At 43.3% G+C, this 17375-nt stretch overlaps 1 protein-coding gene and 1 long non-coding RNA gene across 9 annotated transcripts in view; both read left to right on the top strand.

Moving 5' to 3' along the window:
• The first annotated feature begins 77 nt into the window (after window positions 1-77).
• LOC138223170 (uncharacterized) lies at window positions 78-1774 on the top strand. Its single transcript, XR_011181687.1, has 2 exons — window positions 78-407; window positions 1492-1774. It is a non-coding gene; the product is annotated as an uncharacterized lncRNA (long non-coding RNA).
• Window positions 1775-2079: 305 nt separating this feature from the next.
• Window positions 2080-17375, top strand: part of shroom2a (shroom family member 2a) — an 84623-nt gene continuing 69327 nt past the window's right edge. For 3 of the 8 annotated variants that reach the window (XM_006639112.3, XM_015363822.2, XM_015363819.2), the window contains exons 1-2: window positions 2080-3633; window positions 3992-4306. In XM_006639112.3, the coding sequence (XP_006639175.3) occupies window positions 4082-4306 (225 nt within the window). In that variant the 5' untranslated portion in view covers window positions 2080-3633; window positions 3992-4081. Of the gene's footprint in view, window positions 4307-14654; window positions 14952-17375 lie in introns of those variants that run through there. The other 5 variants (XM_015363821.2, XM_015363823.2, XM_015363824.2 and 2 more) reach the window with 5 other exon arrangements.

Below are 17375 nucleotides of genomic sequence, written 5' to 3'. Positions count from 1 at the left end.
TTCCGCGTTGCAATGACGTCAGGGGTCAAACAATTTTGTCCCTTTAATCGCCCCTTAGACAAATTTCTCTACGAGTTTATATGACACAACCATATTCAAACCGATAGGAACTGTTTTTTTCAGGATTTCGATTTGTAAAAAAACACATTGAAAATTTTAAATACCACTCCCCATAGTTCAATATATCTTCAGAAAACACGGAACATCGCCAGTCACCTGTTGTTTAAAATGAAAAATTAATCTGCATGTTCCTTCTACTCCGTACTACTGACCCGCAACCGACCAGAACTGTACCAGTACCAAAGCTACAATAGGTTTATTCCATGCTGAAAAGAGAAGAAAGAAAACACAACGTTTCTGCCCTGGAGTCTTCTTCAGGTGTGCGAAAGACAGGGCAGTAAGCAAAGGTAATGTAACATAGGAGAACAAAAGCTGGGAGAACTACAGTACCAAAGCTGACAGCACATAGCTAAAACTATAATTTAAGCATTCAGAAATGAAAACATTTACATTTCTTTTAAACATGCTTTAAATGTTAAGAATATTTACCCATCTAATTGTTTACTACTATTGTAGTAAACAATTAGATGTAATATGCATTTCAATTCAAAATTCAACATACTTTACTCATTGTAATATGCATTTCAATTCAAAATTCAACATACTTTACTCATCCCCAAGGGGGGCTATTTACTGTAAGGAGCAAGCCGTGCAACACACACACAAAACATTTTGAAGAAAGAAAAGTATACATAGTTAAAAATGGCAAACGGACCACAGAAGTGATTGAAAGTAACAGTGTATATATTTAGGAAGGTATTAGTACCTGCACATTTGTGTGTGTGGGGGGGTGCTGTTCAATATACCTCATGTTGATAAGACTACTTTACAGCCATTGTTTGCAAGCCCATGAAAACGTCTTCCTGAAGGCAAAAGTTCAAAAGACTGTGAAAGATGTGAGATGGGTCTTCAGTGATAGCCCAGGCCTTCCTCAGGGTCTGCTGGGCATACCGCTGTCTTAAAGGCTCACCAGGGACTTTAGAGCTCAGGTTTACAACATTCTGAAAGTGGTTTTTCTCTTTGTGACTGAATGAAGTGAACCAACAGATAAAAGAAGTAGTTAAAATACTTCAGATTAAAGTGCTATAAAATGTTGAAAGAATTCCATTTTGGACTCCAAACAAACTCAGTTTTCTCAGACCATATCGGCGCTGCTGGAACTTAATCACAATGACATCTGTGTTCTCAGTGAACTGTAGTTTATCATCAAACACAGTGCCCATATATTTGTAACTGTGTACTATACCAGCAGACCCACTATTGTGGATTGGTCATAGGTTTTTGGTTTCTCTAAATTGTCAGTGTGTTTGTGTGCGCCTCTATAATACCTAGCTAAATAAATAACTAAAGGACTTTATGATAATGAATGGATATATCATAAAAAAACAATATTTTCATCCTGATTTTCTCTTTTTTATGCATGTCAAAAAGGGTGTTACAGTGGCTCTGTGGCTAAGGATCTGTGCCTGTGGCTGGAAGTTTGCTGGTTCATATCCTGCGGCTGGCAGAGGAATCCTACTCAATTTGGCCCTTGAGCAAGGGCCTTAACTCCAACTGCTCCAGGGGTGCTGTATAAATGCCTGACCCTGTGCTCTGACCCCAAGCTTCTCTCCCTGTCTGTGTGTCTCATGGAGAGCAAGTTGGGGTATGTGAAAAAGACACTCCTCATACAAGAAATTGTACATGGCCAATAAAGTAATCTAAAATATTTCAACACAGGTGTGGAGACTGTAGTTTTTTAATGATATATGTCTGCCTTTTTTTTTGGTAATATACAATGAAGGAAAATAAAAAAATAGATGTGTGTTGATATTATTGGATATGAAGATACAGATTTGAAGGAAAACTACTGTCGACGATACTCTTTGCGTGATAGTCGTCGTCTAATGCGGTTGTGACAGATAAGCAGGGCTGAGCCTTGTCTCCATGGAAACCGGGAATGCATACATGATGGTGCTTGGCTTGACCCGGAAGTAGCTGTTACTTAGTAACACTGGTGGTGGAGGATAAGGGCAACAGAAGCTGAATTCGGATTCAGCTTCGGGAATCTCTTTGTTTCTAGAAGGACTCTCATTTAAGTCGCAGTTGCATTTTATTTGACTTATTTTAATTCTTAACGAATCATTAATTATTCTTGAAAACATTTGTTAAGCGTCATGTTGGTATTAGAAAATATATACTAGCAACTCACAAGGCTTGAGCACATTAGTGCACGTAAGACCTTAAGTGCTCAAGGAGGCATTTTTAACACAGTTCAAACAGTTTCTATTTCGAGAGTTAATAGCCAGTCACGTTTAAAACGATTACCCCACTTAAGATATTTCCATGTCACGTCCATTTCACTATTACAAATTATTTGTTCTAAACGCACAACCTTCTGTGTTTCTATAACCTACGTGGATAATCTGGCCGGATTTAGCATTATTGTCTTTACCTCAGGTCAGCGGGATGGGAAGGACCTACAATAGTGTCACTTTAGTATTCAATTCATTGGTATATTTATTGTGTGAAGCAATTACTCGCTTCTTTATCTTATCTGTTATGTACCGGGGCTGTTAACACATAATGGCGCTTGTTCTGATGGGTAGAGCAGGTCCCCACTGATGTGTACGTAATGTATAGCGCTTTTCTGGGAAACTTTGAGATTAAAAAGGAGGCAAATAAACAAAAGGAATTAGGTTTAGTGGAATGTGTTTGAGTTACCCATTAGAAATGAGCTTATTTGTAGGGAAACGATCTTCGAATTTATTTTTTGAAAGCTTTCTCGCAATTCCTTGTCTGTGTGTCTGTGTCTCCATGGAGAAAAGCTGGGGTATGCGAAAAAGACGAATTCCTAATGCAAGAAATTGTATAGGGCTAATAAAGAAACATTAAAAAAAACACTCATCATTTCTTTTTCCAACTCCGGAGTACAGTAGGTTGGTCTTTCAGCAGTACCGGCACGGCGAAGCGCGGCCGCTGGAGGGCGCGCCGCGCCCTGTGCGCAGGTACTTCATGCCGCGCCTCTGCTGGCCGGACCAGGTAGCTGCTGCCTGTGCAGTCCGCCGGCAGAGTTGTGGAACCAGTCCTCTGCTTTTGCTCCGCTCCGTTTGTCACTTTATTATTATTATTTTTTTTTTGTCAGCCGGCAGGGGAGAAAAATGGAGAAGGCAAAAAACAACACATAATTTCGCCTTTGAGGGATTGCGGAGCTCACCTTGGGGAGGGGAGAGAGGATTAGAAGCAAGGGAGCCGGTGAAGCGAGACCGAAGCGATCCTGCGGGAAGCGTGCTGAAGAAATGCCATTCCGCCTGTTGATACAAAAGGCAGATGAAAGCGGAGCTGGCTTGTGGTGCTGGGAAGCTCTCTAGTTCGCGTCGGTTTCGATGACTGGCCGAAAGAGAGCCGGGACCGTCTCATTTCCCCCAAGCGAAGGGCGAGACTTTTGTTTTTTTGTTGGCTGGATCTCGGGATATTTCAGGTGAAGCTCAAGTCAATAATTCGCAGCTCCTGGGAACCATTGTTACCGTATTTAACCACAGAGGATACATCTTTCAAGAAAGAGAAGACAGCGATTCCTTTCCCTCGATTCAGGTGAAAGTCTTTTTTTTTTTAATTTTGGCGACAGATGTCGCTTGGAAGTGTTTGAATCCGTGGGATAGACCCGGAGGGGCAGGATTTGTTGGCTGAAGTGGGGGAGATTTCCGAGGGGACAACTGCACCAGCCTCCCAACATGCTGCTGCTTTGTAATCTTTTATTTTAAGAGCCTTAAGTGTCTGGGCTGTGGACAGGTGTTAGCACAGTTCTGGTCGGACGCAGATCGTTTTAAGAAGGGCTTGCCGTCCTCTTTGTGTGGTCCAGGAGAGGGACCGGGACCGCCGGACCAACGGCGTCGGATTTGCGGATTGATCGACTTTTTTTTTTGTTGGGTTTTTTTTTGTCTTCTGTCAGATGAATTGTGCCTTGTGAAAACGAGGTGCGCTCATTTCCCCCCCACGCCGACCGGCCGATCGACTGGGATCCCCCCCTCCCCCGAGAAGCATGGACGCGCTAGATCCCAGGAGCGACCCGCGGCTAACGGGGAAGGATCACAGAGCGGCGCCGGGCATTTTCCACCAGGACGCGGAGACCGTGGGGGCGGCGGAGCCGAGGGACGGCGATGGCGAAGCAGTCAGGCTGGTGAAGGCTCTCCTGACAGGCGGGGCGCCATGGGGATTTACTCTGAAGGGGGGTCGGGAGCACCAGGAGCCGCTGCTGATCACGAAGGTGAGGTGGGCTGCAGCAGACCGCGACTAAGCATCTGAACCGCGTATAGCCCGGGCGGCGTGGGGCGTGATGGCGTGCCCCGACACCGCTCCGTGTGGCCCTGCTGTCAACAGGGCGTCCCTGCCTCCCTTGATCTGACGGTGACATCATCACCACCACAGGTGGGGATGGATGTACGTGTCCCCTCTGTCCGGGTGTCGTTCGCTTCACGGGTCTTGACGAAATCGGGGGACTTGGTATGTCCCCCAACTCCTTGGCCGACCGCTGTAGATTTACTTCGTGGACACCAAAAAACAAATTGAAAATGAGTAATTTTACTTCGCACCTCACAGCCGAGTTGTGAATATTCACCATTTCCGCGTCGATGACTAAACGTTTTAATACCAGGGAAGTTGCCGCCGGTCACCCTCTTCGTTATATGTCTTTCACAAGACCAGAATAGTGATGTTTTCACAGCTAAAATGAACAAGGATATTAACAGTTTAATGTTCAGTTTGAAAATGTTAGTAGTTTAATAAAGACCCACGTATTTTTATAGTTCTTTGTAACTAGCGCTGTATAAAGGTCACAGTACTGTACTCTCTGCAGTGTAGGTTTTTTAGAGGATCAAGTAATAGGCTTATTCCATGCTGAAAAAAGAAAACGCAACGTTTCGACTGTGGAGCCTTCAGGGACTTGAGAATGTTTCCCATTGTGAACTTACTGGTATCTTTAAACCAGCTTCAATATGATGCAGAATTTCCAGTACAGTTAAAATCAGGTTCAGGTGAAAGATGGTACTCTTAATTTACACTTTGCTTGTGTCTTCTCACATGGTGCTTCGCATGAAAGCTGGGGGAAAGAGTGCTGTGCAGTATTTGGAGGGAAGACCTGATATCATTAGATAGCTCTGTACTGCTCTCTGCATAATGGATGTTTGAGGCATGCTTAACTCATATTCCAAGACCAGTCAGAGAACAAATTTGTGTTTAATATTTAGCTGTCAGTAGAAGTACTTGGAGGATATTCGATTATTTGTTTCTCTTTCTGCTTAGCAAATGGAAATACTGTACTACTAAAACTGCTTCAGCATCAAAGTAGTGATATTCACACAATCCTGCCTCTGCCACTCTGCTCTAAGGGAGGTGGGACATTATTATAATGCCAATTGATAACTGGACAACTCCAATAACGCACAATAACGTGCACATGCCTCTATAAAAGCTGCTCAGTCAAACCCATGGTGTGTGGTGAGGACATCTTAAATATTATCCAGCCAGCCGGTTAGAGCCCATTCCTTGGGGTCTTTCCAGAAACAGCTGGTTCTCAGATGGATCAGTTCCCCATCCAGACACGACGTGCTGAGGGACCTCCTCTCTTCTGTAACCTTTCCTGTGTTGTCCTGTATTCTCCTGAAAGATTTTTGAAATGGAACCAAAGGGTGAAGGAACTGGGGCTATGTTCCTTTGCTCCGGCTTTGAATGAAAGAGCGGACAGCACCTTCTTTCATGACCACCCAACGACAAAGGACTTGCTTACACTTTAAATTGGGAGTTCCCTTAGGTCCCCTGTCCACCATCATAGAAATATTGTGCTGATGTCTGCTCCACAGCTTGTCTTCAAAGGGAAACCATCTTGCACCAGATCAACATTGGTACGTTCAGCAGCCACTGATTTTGCTGTTGTTAACAGTATAAATCAAGTCGGGAGTGCCGATGCAGTGGTTCTGCTTATCAAGAGCTGGATGATTGTTATGGGTTCTTGATTTTGAAGTGTCAGGGAGGGCTGATTTGTACCTTGACTGCAGTGGCTATCCTAGCTTATATTTGATATGTTCAGGCACATTAAGCTTCATGTTCATTTTTGATAAAGCCACTCCCCTAAGATGTGTCCTTGTGCATGGAACGAGAGGGTTAAAAAATATCTCTTGCCTGGGATAAGGGCTATGGAGAAATGCCCCTTCTGAAATGTGGCATTAAAACTCAATGGAAGCATGTTTTTTTTTCCCCAGAAAACTTCCCGTGTGGTCTGCTTCAAGGAAACAAAAGAGCAGGAAACCATCTGTGAGATGCAGTTTGGTTTGTTTTTCTCTTCCTTAATCGTTTTGAGGCATTTCAAACTCTCTCTGTGGGGCTGTTTGGCATCCATCAAAAGCAGAAAAACGCAGGGCTGCTGGTGCCGACGTCTTGATTTCAAAGTCCTGCCTCCGTTCTTGCTGCAGAGTAAAGCTGCTCTGCACCTCAGCTGTAGCATTTTTTTGTGCTTTCACCTGGCGTTTCAGAACATTTAACAGCGCTTGATTTTTGAGGTGATGGGGGGGGGGGGTATTTCTGGCAGTTGCTTGTTTCGTCTTTCCAAGACCATAAAAAGTGATCTTGTTGTGTGTGTGTGTGAAACATTCAGAATTGAACGTTTGTGTCTTGCTCAGCAACGGATCAGCCAGCTTCGCCTTAGACTAGATAGAAACAACTGCCGTGAGAGTCTGGGAACTGTATCTTCGGATCATGTGACGGAAGCAATCTGGATGTTTGACCAACTGATGATAATATGCTACAGGCATACAACCACTGTGGCTCTTAGCCAGTGCGATGCTCCCAATCACCTCTGGAACTTCTGGCACCCCTAGAGCCATATTAAAGTATCGTCAATTGTATGAAGCAGAAATAAATCTGAATTAAGATCATTTTCAGCTCCATTTGCTTAGATTTAAAAAAGGCTTTGCATTAAAATGCTGAGGAAACAGTATCAATATTCAAGTCTTGTCATTGTTTCTCAACTGATTACTTTAGACTTTATGGTGTGTCAGGTCTTTAATGTGGTAACCTTACATTGTAAGCAGACAAAAATGTTAGCATGCGACTAGATAACTATACTCTGTACTCTTGTAAAAAAAAGGTTTTATGGCGATTAGATAGTACCGATTGCTCTTTGAGTGTACAACTACAATTTTATAAAACAAAACCTCTTGGTATGGTAATTTCTACTTTATAAAGTACATAGATAGGCACATTAACTGTACTTACTATCATACCACCTACCTTACTCTTTGGAGTGTTTCTCCTCTAGCCTTACATTCATGTTTCTTCGATAACCAACCATTAGCCCATCTGTATCAATTTGTTCTGTTAGGCTGCTTATTTAAGCAATGAATCACATTCTAATCTGAACATTATAGAGGCTTTTTCGACCTATAAAATGAAAACAGACAACACAATGCAAATTTTACTCCCTTAGTGAACCATGAGAGATTGCTTAACTGTTTAACAGCACATTGCTCTGAGATGGGTTGTTTTCTAGAGACCTCCAAGTGTCTGTTCGGTCTGTTATACAAGACTGGCTCCTGTTCTTGGAAAAGTGGATCAGTGTGTGATGAATTAACCGAGTAGGTACACGAACAACGCATCTCGCATAGTGATGGTTTTTGAAATACAGCGGTGTAACCATTCACTTTTGTGGCAACAATTTGGAATGTGTGAATGGTACTGTAGAGGTAGGTCTCTTGTGTTTCGAAGGAGTTTTCTATAGAAAATCGTTGTGTGGCTGTAAGTCATGTAGGTGGTGCTCTTCCCTCTGTCCCAGAGTTTTTAAACTACTATGGCGAATGAGGCCACTGTACAGCACAGGCAGTGCTGTCCTTTGGATAAGATATTGAATTGAGGTCTTGATTTTTTTGGTCATTAAAGATCCTCTTTTCAGTGCTTGTAAGAGTAGGGGTGTTAACCCTGATTAAAGGCCACACTGGGTTTGTACAATCTGCACACTGGTGAAGCCGTTTTCTCATCCTCCACCTGACCTGCTGTAAAGTGAGGCTACAGGTGTGAGGTTGTGAAGTAGATCCTCCCCTACGTATAGAGCACTTTCACATATACTTAAAGACAAACTCTTGGTTGGTTGCATTATGTGAAGTAAAGGCCACTCTGACAGAAAAGATTGCGTTCAAAAAGTCAGAAAGCATAATTTAATTTTGGGTGGAATGTGGTTTTTGCGTTGGTGCTGTTTGGAGACTGACTGTAGGGTGAAGGTGCTGTTTTCTTTCCAGGCCAACAGGAAGCCAAGTTCATGCTAGCTTTGCGCTTCTCATTTTAATGGCATAAAAGCTTTAAAAAAACAACAAACATACAACACAGTTTGAGACAAAGGCTTTTTTAAAATCCTGAGTTTCACCGACCAGAGTGGAGGAGTTGTTTGGAAATGCGTTGTTGTATCAGCTGTCTGTAGCAATGCCATGCAAGCTCAGTTGACCTAATGGCATGGGTCTTTCTACTGTGGCTAACTGTAAGTAAGCTTTACAGTATTTTTCTGGTTATGCTTTAGCCATTGTTACGTAGGTTAAGTATAGTGTACAGGGTGGCTGTGCTGTGTCTCAGGGGTCCGTACACAAACCCATGTTGATTGATAGCTTGTATTCTTGTGCACATACATATGTGGGATTGGTATGTTTCTTCCCTGCTGTCTACATTCATGGCATGTGTAGCTCTTGGCTTGCCTGAGCATGCTGGATATTGGATGAAATATTCCTTAACTGGTTGATACACTGCGCTTAAATGGAATACGTACCAAACGGTAACAAGCAGGAGCTTGATTGGAGGCTTTTCTCAAGAACTGTGCTGCCATCCTCCTTAGAGGTGTTTTCGCTTTTGTTCTCGGAACCAAACCACCCGAATCTCTCGAGAATTTCCATGTTCGGACTCGAAAGAAACAAGTAGCAAGGAGTGAGTTTGCAGTGGTATTGTGAGCCTCTTGCCCGATGTTGTGGGATACTGGGCTGTGCCCTCGTCTTCTCATTCTCAGAACACAGCTTGGCTTCCTTGCAGGAGATGTCTCTTTCCTGCTGCTTCCAGGTGTGAGGGATGCGGCAGTCGCCAGTGCACTAAAGAATTGAATAGGCCAGGTCATGTCGCCTCGATTCTACCACTGCTGTTTAATTCCAGCATTAAATTCCTTCTCTACTGTCCTGAAGTTCCGTTCCAGCATGAAGAGGGTTCTTGATGCCACTCATTTCTAAAGCCATGTTTGGATTTGTTTCCAACTTTGTGAGTCTGGTTGAGAGCCCATGATTTGTGTGCTTGTCATCTCTCCGTGCTCTGGACCGGGATGATTCCAATTAACACGTATCGGTCAGAGTGAAATGCGCAGGACCTCCTTCTTGAACGCATGCCATAAGGCACCCAACATGGCAGGATCAATCACTTCTCTTGTAAAGGTAAAAGAAGGGCTAGTTCAGGTGCCAGCTGTGCATAGTCGATCAGGAAGAACATTCCTCAGTGCTTCTTGCACTGATTGTGTTGATCGTAGTGGTCAATTACAGCCTTGCTGTCTGAGCTGATATCCAGGCTTTTTGTTCCAGGAGTGACTGGAATAGAGGGAGAGGTGAGGTGTTAGAGATGGCTTCTTCTTCTTTCCTCAAGTCACGTTTTAGATGCAGTAGTACCTCGGTCTCCTCCAACAGTGGGCATCTTTGGCTGAAATTGATGCTGATGAGGTTGAGCAACTGATTTTGAAAGAATCCAAAATCAGTGTCTGAACAGCCTTTGTTATGTTTCACCAGTGCTGTGTAACCCTTGGTCCTGGAGGACCCGTGTGTCTAAACTAAACAACCTAAATTAGATCTTTGTTTGTTTCTTTGTAGCGGTTTAGCAGTTTGTCCCAGCTCTGACGTACTGGCGCTTTAAGGAGACTAAAAAGGCTCCCATCTACAAACACATCTCGGCCTTCTTGGCCGGGGTCAGACCCCCTCTGCCTTAAGCCCTTATTAAAGTGTTGCAGCAGTATAGCCGCAGATATTGTAAAAACACTCGAGACCAACTGTGACTCCGGGCAGTGGTTTTCAGTGGGTCTGAGCGAGCTGGAGGGCAGGTCAGGTTTCTTGGCCTCCGCTGAGATGGAGACAAGAGGAACAGTGAGTCAGGGCTCGGGGGGTGAGGACAGGAGCTGGAACTGACCATTGTATCTCTCCACAGCGGAGGAAGGATGCAGAAGCCATCCTGGACTTTGATCTTGTTTTCTGTACTTTTTTTTTTTTAAAGAAATCTCTTCCATATGTCCTGCTTTGCAGTCTGTGTAGTCCGAAGTATAAATATTTATGGTGTGGGAAATATTTGATTTTTCAAACCAAATGCAATCCCACTTGGAACCCCTGTCATAAAAACGGAGTTTCAACATTTGTGGCTGTTACCTTGTTGGCAAAATTGTTGTGTTTTTTTTATGTCTTACACTATGGCAGTGCGTTGGTCTCCAAATCGCACAGCTGGTGTGGGTAAAGTAGTCCCGTCATCCTTGTTTTCTGGCATCTACCCATCATCACTGTCTTTTTTTCTAACTTGCCTAGAAATTCAAAGTGCTGGAGCGAATCCTTTTACGTTAAGAATTGCCCAGCAAGCCTTTCGCTCAGAGGAGAGTCTCTTTTTGAATGGGGTGATTTTGGTCTCTCTGCTGTTCCTCAGCTCGTTCAATGGAGGTCACCCCCAAAGCAATAGTAACACATCGTTGCAGACAGATCTGTCAGTATATTATGTTTAACTAAAATGTAAAAATTGGATACTATAGCTACATAAAAATGCTCACTCATTTTCTTCAAACAGATATGTTATTCATCCTTTTCTCAACATCGAAGAACTGGGCGCAGACTTCTGTGATCAGCAGAAGTCTTAAAATAAATAAATCGGAATAATATTAGATTATAAGGTAATTCCACGTAGGAGTGCAACTTCCACAACTTGAAACAAAGAAAAGAATGTATTGGCTCGCACAACTCCGCCTTTTGTTCAGTTACGTAAAGCAGGTGTTTGAGGAAAATGGGTCTCAGGTTCAAATAGACTGGCACGGCTTTGAGAAATTTTCCAAGGGTTTGTTATTCTCTATTATATAAACGTGTGTAATACAGAATCGGTCACTAATTGGATTTTAGGTTTGATTTCTGGATGTATTTGTCTTGCAGGAGGCTATTACTGTAACAGACCATAATGTGTAGGAGTAGTCAGGGCTCTGGAATACTTCATGAATAACATGATTGCACAGCTTTTGGACATTTTAAGATCAGTTCCGCTGACCAGTTCATTTGAATGTGTATCTGGACTTGTAATTAGGGTGCTGCTGTTGAGCCCTTGACCAAGGTACCTGCTACTCCAACTGGTTCAGTCAAGTCGTGCTTGGGTACAAATGTAAGAACCTTTGGATAAAAGCATCACTCAGATAAATTCATAGTATAGTGTTGGATACCACACTGTTCCCCTGGTGGTCTGGAGCCTGCGTTTCCAGTGCCACGGCCTCAGAGTGACTCTGCACACACGTGAGCTATCTCTGAAGAGCACTTAGTGTAGCTGTGCATTGCTACAGCCATCAGAACATTAGGAAGAGACGAGAAAGAGCTCGGCCTGTCTTGTTCATTCAGTTGCTGAGCTACAAGGACCTCATCCAGCTGTTTCCTGAGTGGTCCCACAAAAAATGCCTTCCCAGGCAAAGCAAACCGCTTCTGTGATCTTTTCTGCCGATTCTTGTCCGCAGTGACCAGATCCATACACTGAATTCCTAATATGGGAAAAGAAATGGTAGAAAGAATTTGTCCGTTTATACAAAGCTACTGAAAGTGAAAGATTTTTTTCACAGTTGGGAACATGGATGTTTCTGTTGGAGGAATGGGGGAATCAGCTCAGGAGCCTGATTTCACACACGTTTGACTCTGTGGTCATTAAAAATCCCAGGGCGTTTCTCGAAAAGAGTAGGGGTGTAACCCTGGCATCCTGGCTAAATTTCCCATTGGCCCTTACCAATCATGGCCTCCTAATAATCCCCCCTCTCTGAACTGGCTTCATCACTCTGTTCTCCTCCCCACTGAGAGCTGGTGTGTGGTGAGCGTTCTGGTGCACTGACTGCCATCACATTATCCAGTTGGGGGCTGCACATTGGTAGCGGTGGAGCGCTATATAAATTTAAGGAATTATTATTATATTATTAAATGTTAATAATGTGTCAAAAAGCCTTTTTCATACAGCGTTCTTCAATATCGGTCAACTTTTGTATCTAAAGTTTATTTTTTCTACCTACATGTAACAGACGTTTATTGCCTGCCAGCCCGCCAGAAAATAATTTTATTAAAACTGAAATACCTCTGAATAAAATACTATGTAAATCGTAGCTGAATTTTTTGTGTTTGTTCTGATTATGGGGGAAAAAAGGGTTGAGAGCGATGAGTCCCCTCCCCGCTACTTGCGAAGTACTTTGAGTCCAGTGTTCAGAAACATTGCTGTTATTGTTAGAAAAATAAGAACACAGGTGGTCAAAACGAACAAAAAAAAGAAACAATGGCAAAAGGCCAACCAGAATTTCCTAATATTTTCCCACACCCCTGCAGTTACCCTGTGGTGTGATAGTAGCTCTTTCAGTGTCTGTCAGTCGGATCCGATTGGATGCCAGGCTGTTCTAGAATGTTTTATCTCTCACCTTCCAGAACTAACATGGCCATAAGCACAGGCTGTCGGACAAGTCAAGGAAGCCCATTCCAGGATATACTAGACAGCAGAACAATACTGTATATTCCAAAGGGAGAACCTAACCAGGATTGTGAAGTGAAACGCACTTTGTATTTGCCTGTTGGATTTTTTTCCCCCTCAGAATTGTGAATTTAATTCTCTCACTTCCAGTTACTGTCTATATCTGAAAAGACTTTGATTTAATGGAAAACAAAAATGCATCTTAGCGGATCGGTGTAGCAATCGTTGTTAGTTTATATTCATGGCTGAAAACCGCCAGTTTTGGTTCGTATATGCCAAAAAGGGCTCCCTCTTAGAGATCCGTGGATGATACCTGTCAGAAGTGGAGTGAAAGTGTCCTTCAGTAAAAGCATTGTACAAAAAAAAAATACATCTGTACAGTAAATGTTATCTTCAAAATTATCCCTGGAGTCTGATTGTTCGATGTTGAGCGCAACAGGCCGGCGAACTGCATTTTGCTGAGTCGGAGCTCGGGGTGTGTGCAGAAAATTAGCCCCGCGAAGTGGAGTTGAGAATTGCCGGCCTCACTGCGCTGTTGAAGACAGGAGGCTACGACTCTGGCTCTCTGAACACCTGGGACTGCGACCGCAGCACAAGCGCCATGTCTGTGCCCTCTAGCCCCCTTTGAGGCGGTTCCTCTAAATCCCACACATTAAAATACAAATACTTCATTTTTTCCACACTGTATTGTAAAATCTTTTTAAATATCGGTTTTCGCTTTTTACACACAGGTCTGTGGGTCCTGCTGCAAGCTTTGCCTCCCACGTTTTCAGAACCGACACTGTTATGTGTGATGGACTTTTTTTTTTTGCTTGTAACCTTTCTTCATTCCCAGTTTATCCGGTAAAGACGGCAAAGTAGTTTCACTTCCCTTCCGTCGCGTAACGCTTCTTCGGAATAGCTGGGTAATCGGACATAATCAAAGGGAGCAATTTGGTGGTGGTGGAGAGGAGTCCCCATTACCTGTAAAGCGCTTTGAGTTGAGTGTCCAGAAAAGCGCTATATAAGTGAAAGCAATTATTATTGTTATTGTTGTTGTTGTTGTTTAGGGAACCGCTTTAAAAAAAGTCGAATCTTCATGCGGTGGGAGTTGTCTTTTTAGCTCCAGGACTGGCAACCTCCTGAGCGCTTTATCATTATCATGCGTCACACTGTCCGATTCAGGGCTGTCCGGGATCCCGCCGGGAGAGAGCACCTTGCCGGCGCATGACTCAAGAGTCTTAAAATAGTAACAAAACGTGCCTGAAACCAGGGAGCGGTTTGCGCCTGAGCCTCCCCGCTTTGGTGCGGCGGCAGCAGGTCTGCTTCCTGGGCTGGGCAGGGTGTGGACGCTGCGGGCCCTGGCTGTGATCGGCTCCCCTCTCTGCTACAGGCACCGCGCTGTTCCCCGCAGACAGCTGCGCAGATCAGAGGGGGTAACAGGACGCTCCCGGTGTTTTGGGAAGAAAAGAAACGCAATTAAACCAAGTGCTTGGTTGATATAGAGACGTGTTTTAGCCAAAGAGTGGCGACGTATTTGACCCTCGCGTAAAAATCCTTGGTGGTTTCACTGTAGGCGCACCAGGAGCTGTGGATGGCGGTCTCGTCTCGCCTGGCGCACGCCTTTCGGGTTCACGATATACCTCGTAGCCGGTGCGTAGTCAAGTGCGTTAATGAGCGTGCGAAAGTTGCTAGAAATGCAAGCAAGATTTATTTCCCTAAAGGTGGAGTAGAATGTTAAACTTAAGTTTGAACAATCCGGTTTACTTCGCAAAACTAACAACATGCGCATGTAGGGCGGCGAGGCAGGGGGTGGGACCGTTAATGATCAACCTGCGGTGCCCCTGGGGGGCCTCTGTTTGCAGTGGCAGTCCAGAACAAACTCACCCGCCTTTTTTTCCACCTTGAGCTGACCCGGGTCCAGAGTCCAGAATGTATGCCACTCATTTTGAGCTGCAGCACTGAGACCAACACTTCTTTCCTTGGGAATGTGGGAAAAGCTGAAAAAACTCATCAGTTTGATTCCATTAAGAAGGGCAGAATTCCCGAGTCATTGAGCAAAAAAAGTTAGTTGCACGCAAAGGATACTGAGATTCTTCACTGGACTCTGGGGAATTTGGTGTTGAGGCTTGTCGCTGAACCTTCTGGGTCAGAGAGGCACCCCAGCCAGACAGTGGGAGGGCTGGTATTCTGTTCTGGTTTGTATGAAAGTTAATTACTTACAGTTTTTCTTTTAAATGCCTATTTGTGAATGCAGAGTCCACATTCTAACTTTACCTGACAAAGCTAATGTTCTACCAAAGGAAATTACTTTTTTTTTCCCAGATGAGAATTTTCTTTGTCTTGGTGCACAACTGAACTGTTAGATAAGATATGTTAACAGATCTTAAGGTATCTAGGCATTTGTTTTATGTGAAGATTAAAAAAAAAAATAAGCGCTGAACTGAGTAATGGCTGAAAATGCAGAAAAGCAGCTTTAAATTTGTGGCGATTGCAGCTTGTCATGAGACCATGAAACATTTTTGTGTACATTAGCAAATTCTGATCTTTCAAGCAGTGTCTGCTCAGTGTGCTTCATTCAGAAGCGACAAGATTAATGTTAATTCTGTAGTTTAAACAATCCCATTGAGGAATTTGCTGTAAAGTGTAACTCAGGGAAATGAGTGGGGGAACTGTGCTCTTACTAACGCTGTGAAGCAGGCCTGGTTTACTCAAGCAGAGTGTACCTTCTGTACACTCTCCTTTCGATTAAATTATTTGGGCCCTTCTGTAACTTAAGAAACAGTTGTTCTGCCAATTTAGTGCTCCTGTTCCAGAATCGTTTCCTCATATCCAGTTGGTGCTTGCATATTGAGGAGATGGGGGGGCTGAGAGGCGACGGAGATGAAGACCTAGATTTTGGAACCAGCAGTACCAGGAACCGTGAAGGAATGTCGAAGCTTTGTGAGATCTGCAGAATGTAGCCATTTTTTTCTGACAGCCTTGTGCTGATCCAGTGGGGGAATGCACCACCTGTGTTAAATTTAGAATGGATTATAGAACCTTTCTTTGGAATGCCCCTCGGAATGCAGGCTGTGTGTCAAAGCCAAGTTCATGTCCGTGAAACTAGGGGGATCCCGAAGGGTGTGTTGGTACTGCCTTTTACAAACCATTATTGTTATTATCTTTAATAGGCTGTTTCAGAGAATTATCTTGTTTTTAAGAAATAGCAAGGAAGTGAGGAAAGCATGGTTTTATTTGCTACGGCATAGCTCTTTATTGCTTCTTTTTGGAGTTTTAGTAGTTTTATGTTTCTATAAAGTGTAGTAGAAATCATGTGCTTTTTTAAATGCTTTGTAGTGTAGAATGTGAGCTTTAAGTCATATTATATTCAAGTATAATAAATATAAATTAATAGGTTTAAATTATCACACTTGCAGTGCTATTAAATTGTAATTTTTGTGTTTTTCAGCTGGATAGTCTGATAGTACTTTATCTGATTGCCTTGCAGCAAATTCCAAAATAGGGAAATTTATGTTTTGATAAATTTCCATCGGTTTTCTGGAGAGTTTTTTTCAACATTTATCCTGAATCTTTATTGTTGCCAGTCAACACTAACGATCATCTGAACATAAAAGTTCTTTGCATTATTTTTCATTTTTCTTCCTGGCAGGAAACCTGCAGGTTTTCTTTTGTTTCCTGTGGGTGGGGGAGCTGTATGAAAATGTTCAGTTGAGTTTGGTCAAGCCTGTTTGTCCTGCAAAAGTACATGAACTCCAGACAGAACAAAGTGGTTGGGCAGCTTGAGGAGAAAGAGGATGAAGTTAACACTGAGAGGAATTTCAAAGAAGGGAAAAGGTCCGATTTTGAGCCTTAATTTGTTAATGCGTCTGTAGGTTACAGAAGGTTGTGTTAGATGTGCTGACAATTGATAACCTCTGAAAATTACGATAATCCATCCTGTGGGAGTCCAGCTACAATAGTAACTGATTTTTTTGTCAGGATTCCTAAATTTATTCATTCAATTTGGTTGGTTCCCAAAAAAATGGATGCAAATTATTTGAGAAAATAATTCTTAAATATAAACCTTGTGGTGAAGGATGTGGCAGAGGGTTCTTCTTATAAAAGGGGTTCCCAATCCTCCTCCTCCTGGATAGTCTCACATTTCCCAGTTTCCATTCCAGCTCAGCTCTCGGTTGCACAATCGAACCCTTAATTGGCTTAATAATAGGATTTAGTTTAACTGTTTCCCTGTGTTCAGCTGTTAAACAGTTGCCTTGCCACTATTGCATTTTATAAGTAGCATAAACTCCCAAGGTTTTAAGCAGGAAAAAAAACTACAAATATTCTAATCGTGCACTGTTTTAGTTAGTCGTTAGGCCATTAATCTGGGCTGGAAAGGAAACCCGCAGGTGTCTGGGCCTCCAGGACTAGGATTGGAAGCCTCTGCCTTTAAAGTATCAGCTGTGTCAAAGGACCAGAGCAGATGCAATTTATACTTTATACATTACATAATTATACATCGCCTCACTTTCAGTAATGGCTGATCAAATTTGGGGTCACGGTGGCTCGGAGCCTCTCCAAGGAATCACTGGGCTCAAGGCAGGAAACGCCCTGGATGGGACACACACAGAGACAAACAC

The sequence above is a fragment of the Lepisosteus oculatus genome, chromosome 15 (genome assembly GCF_040954835.1).
Source record: "Lepisosteus oculatus isolate fLepOcu1 chromosome 15, fLepOcu1.hap2, whole genome shotgun sequence".
NCBI lineage: Eukaryota > Metazoa > Chordata > Actinopteri > Semionotiformes > Lepisosteidae > Lepisosteus > Lepisosteus oculatus.
Note: the sequence above shows the minus strand (reverse complement) of the source record. Positions and strands in the feature narration are given on the sequence as shown.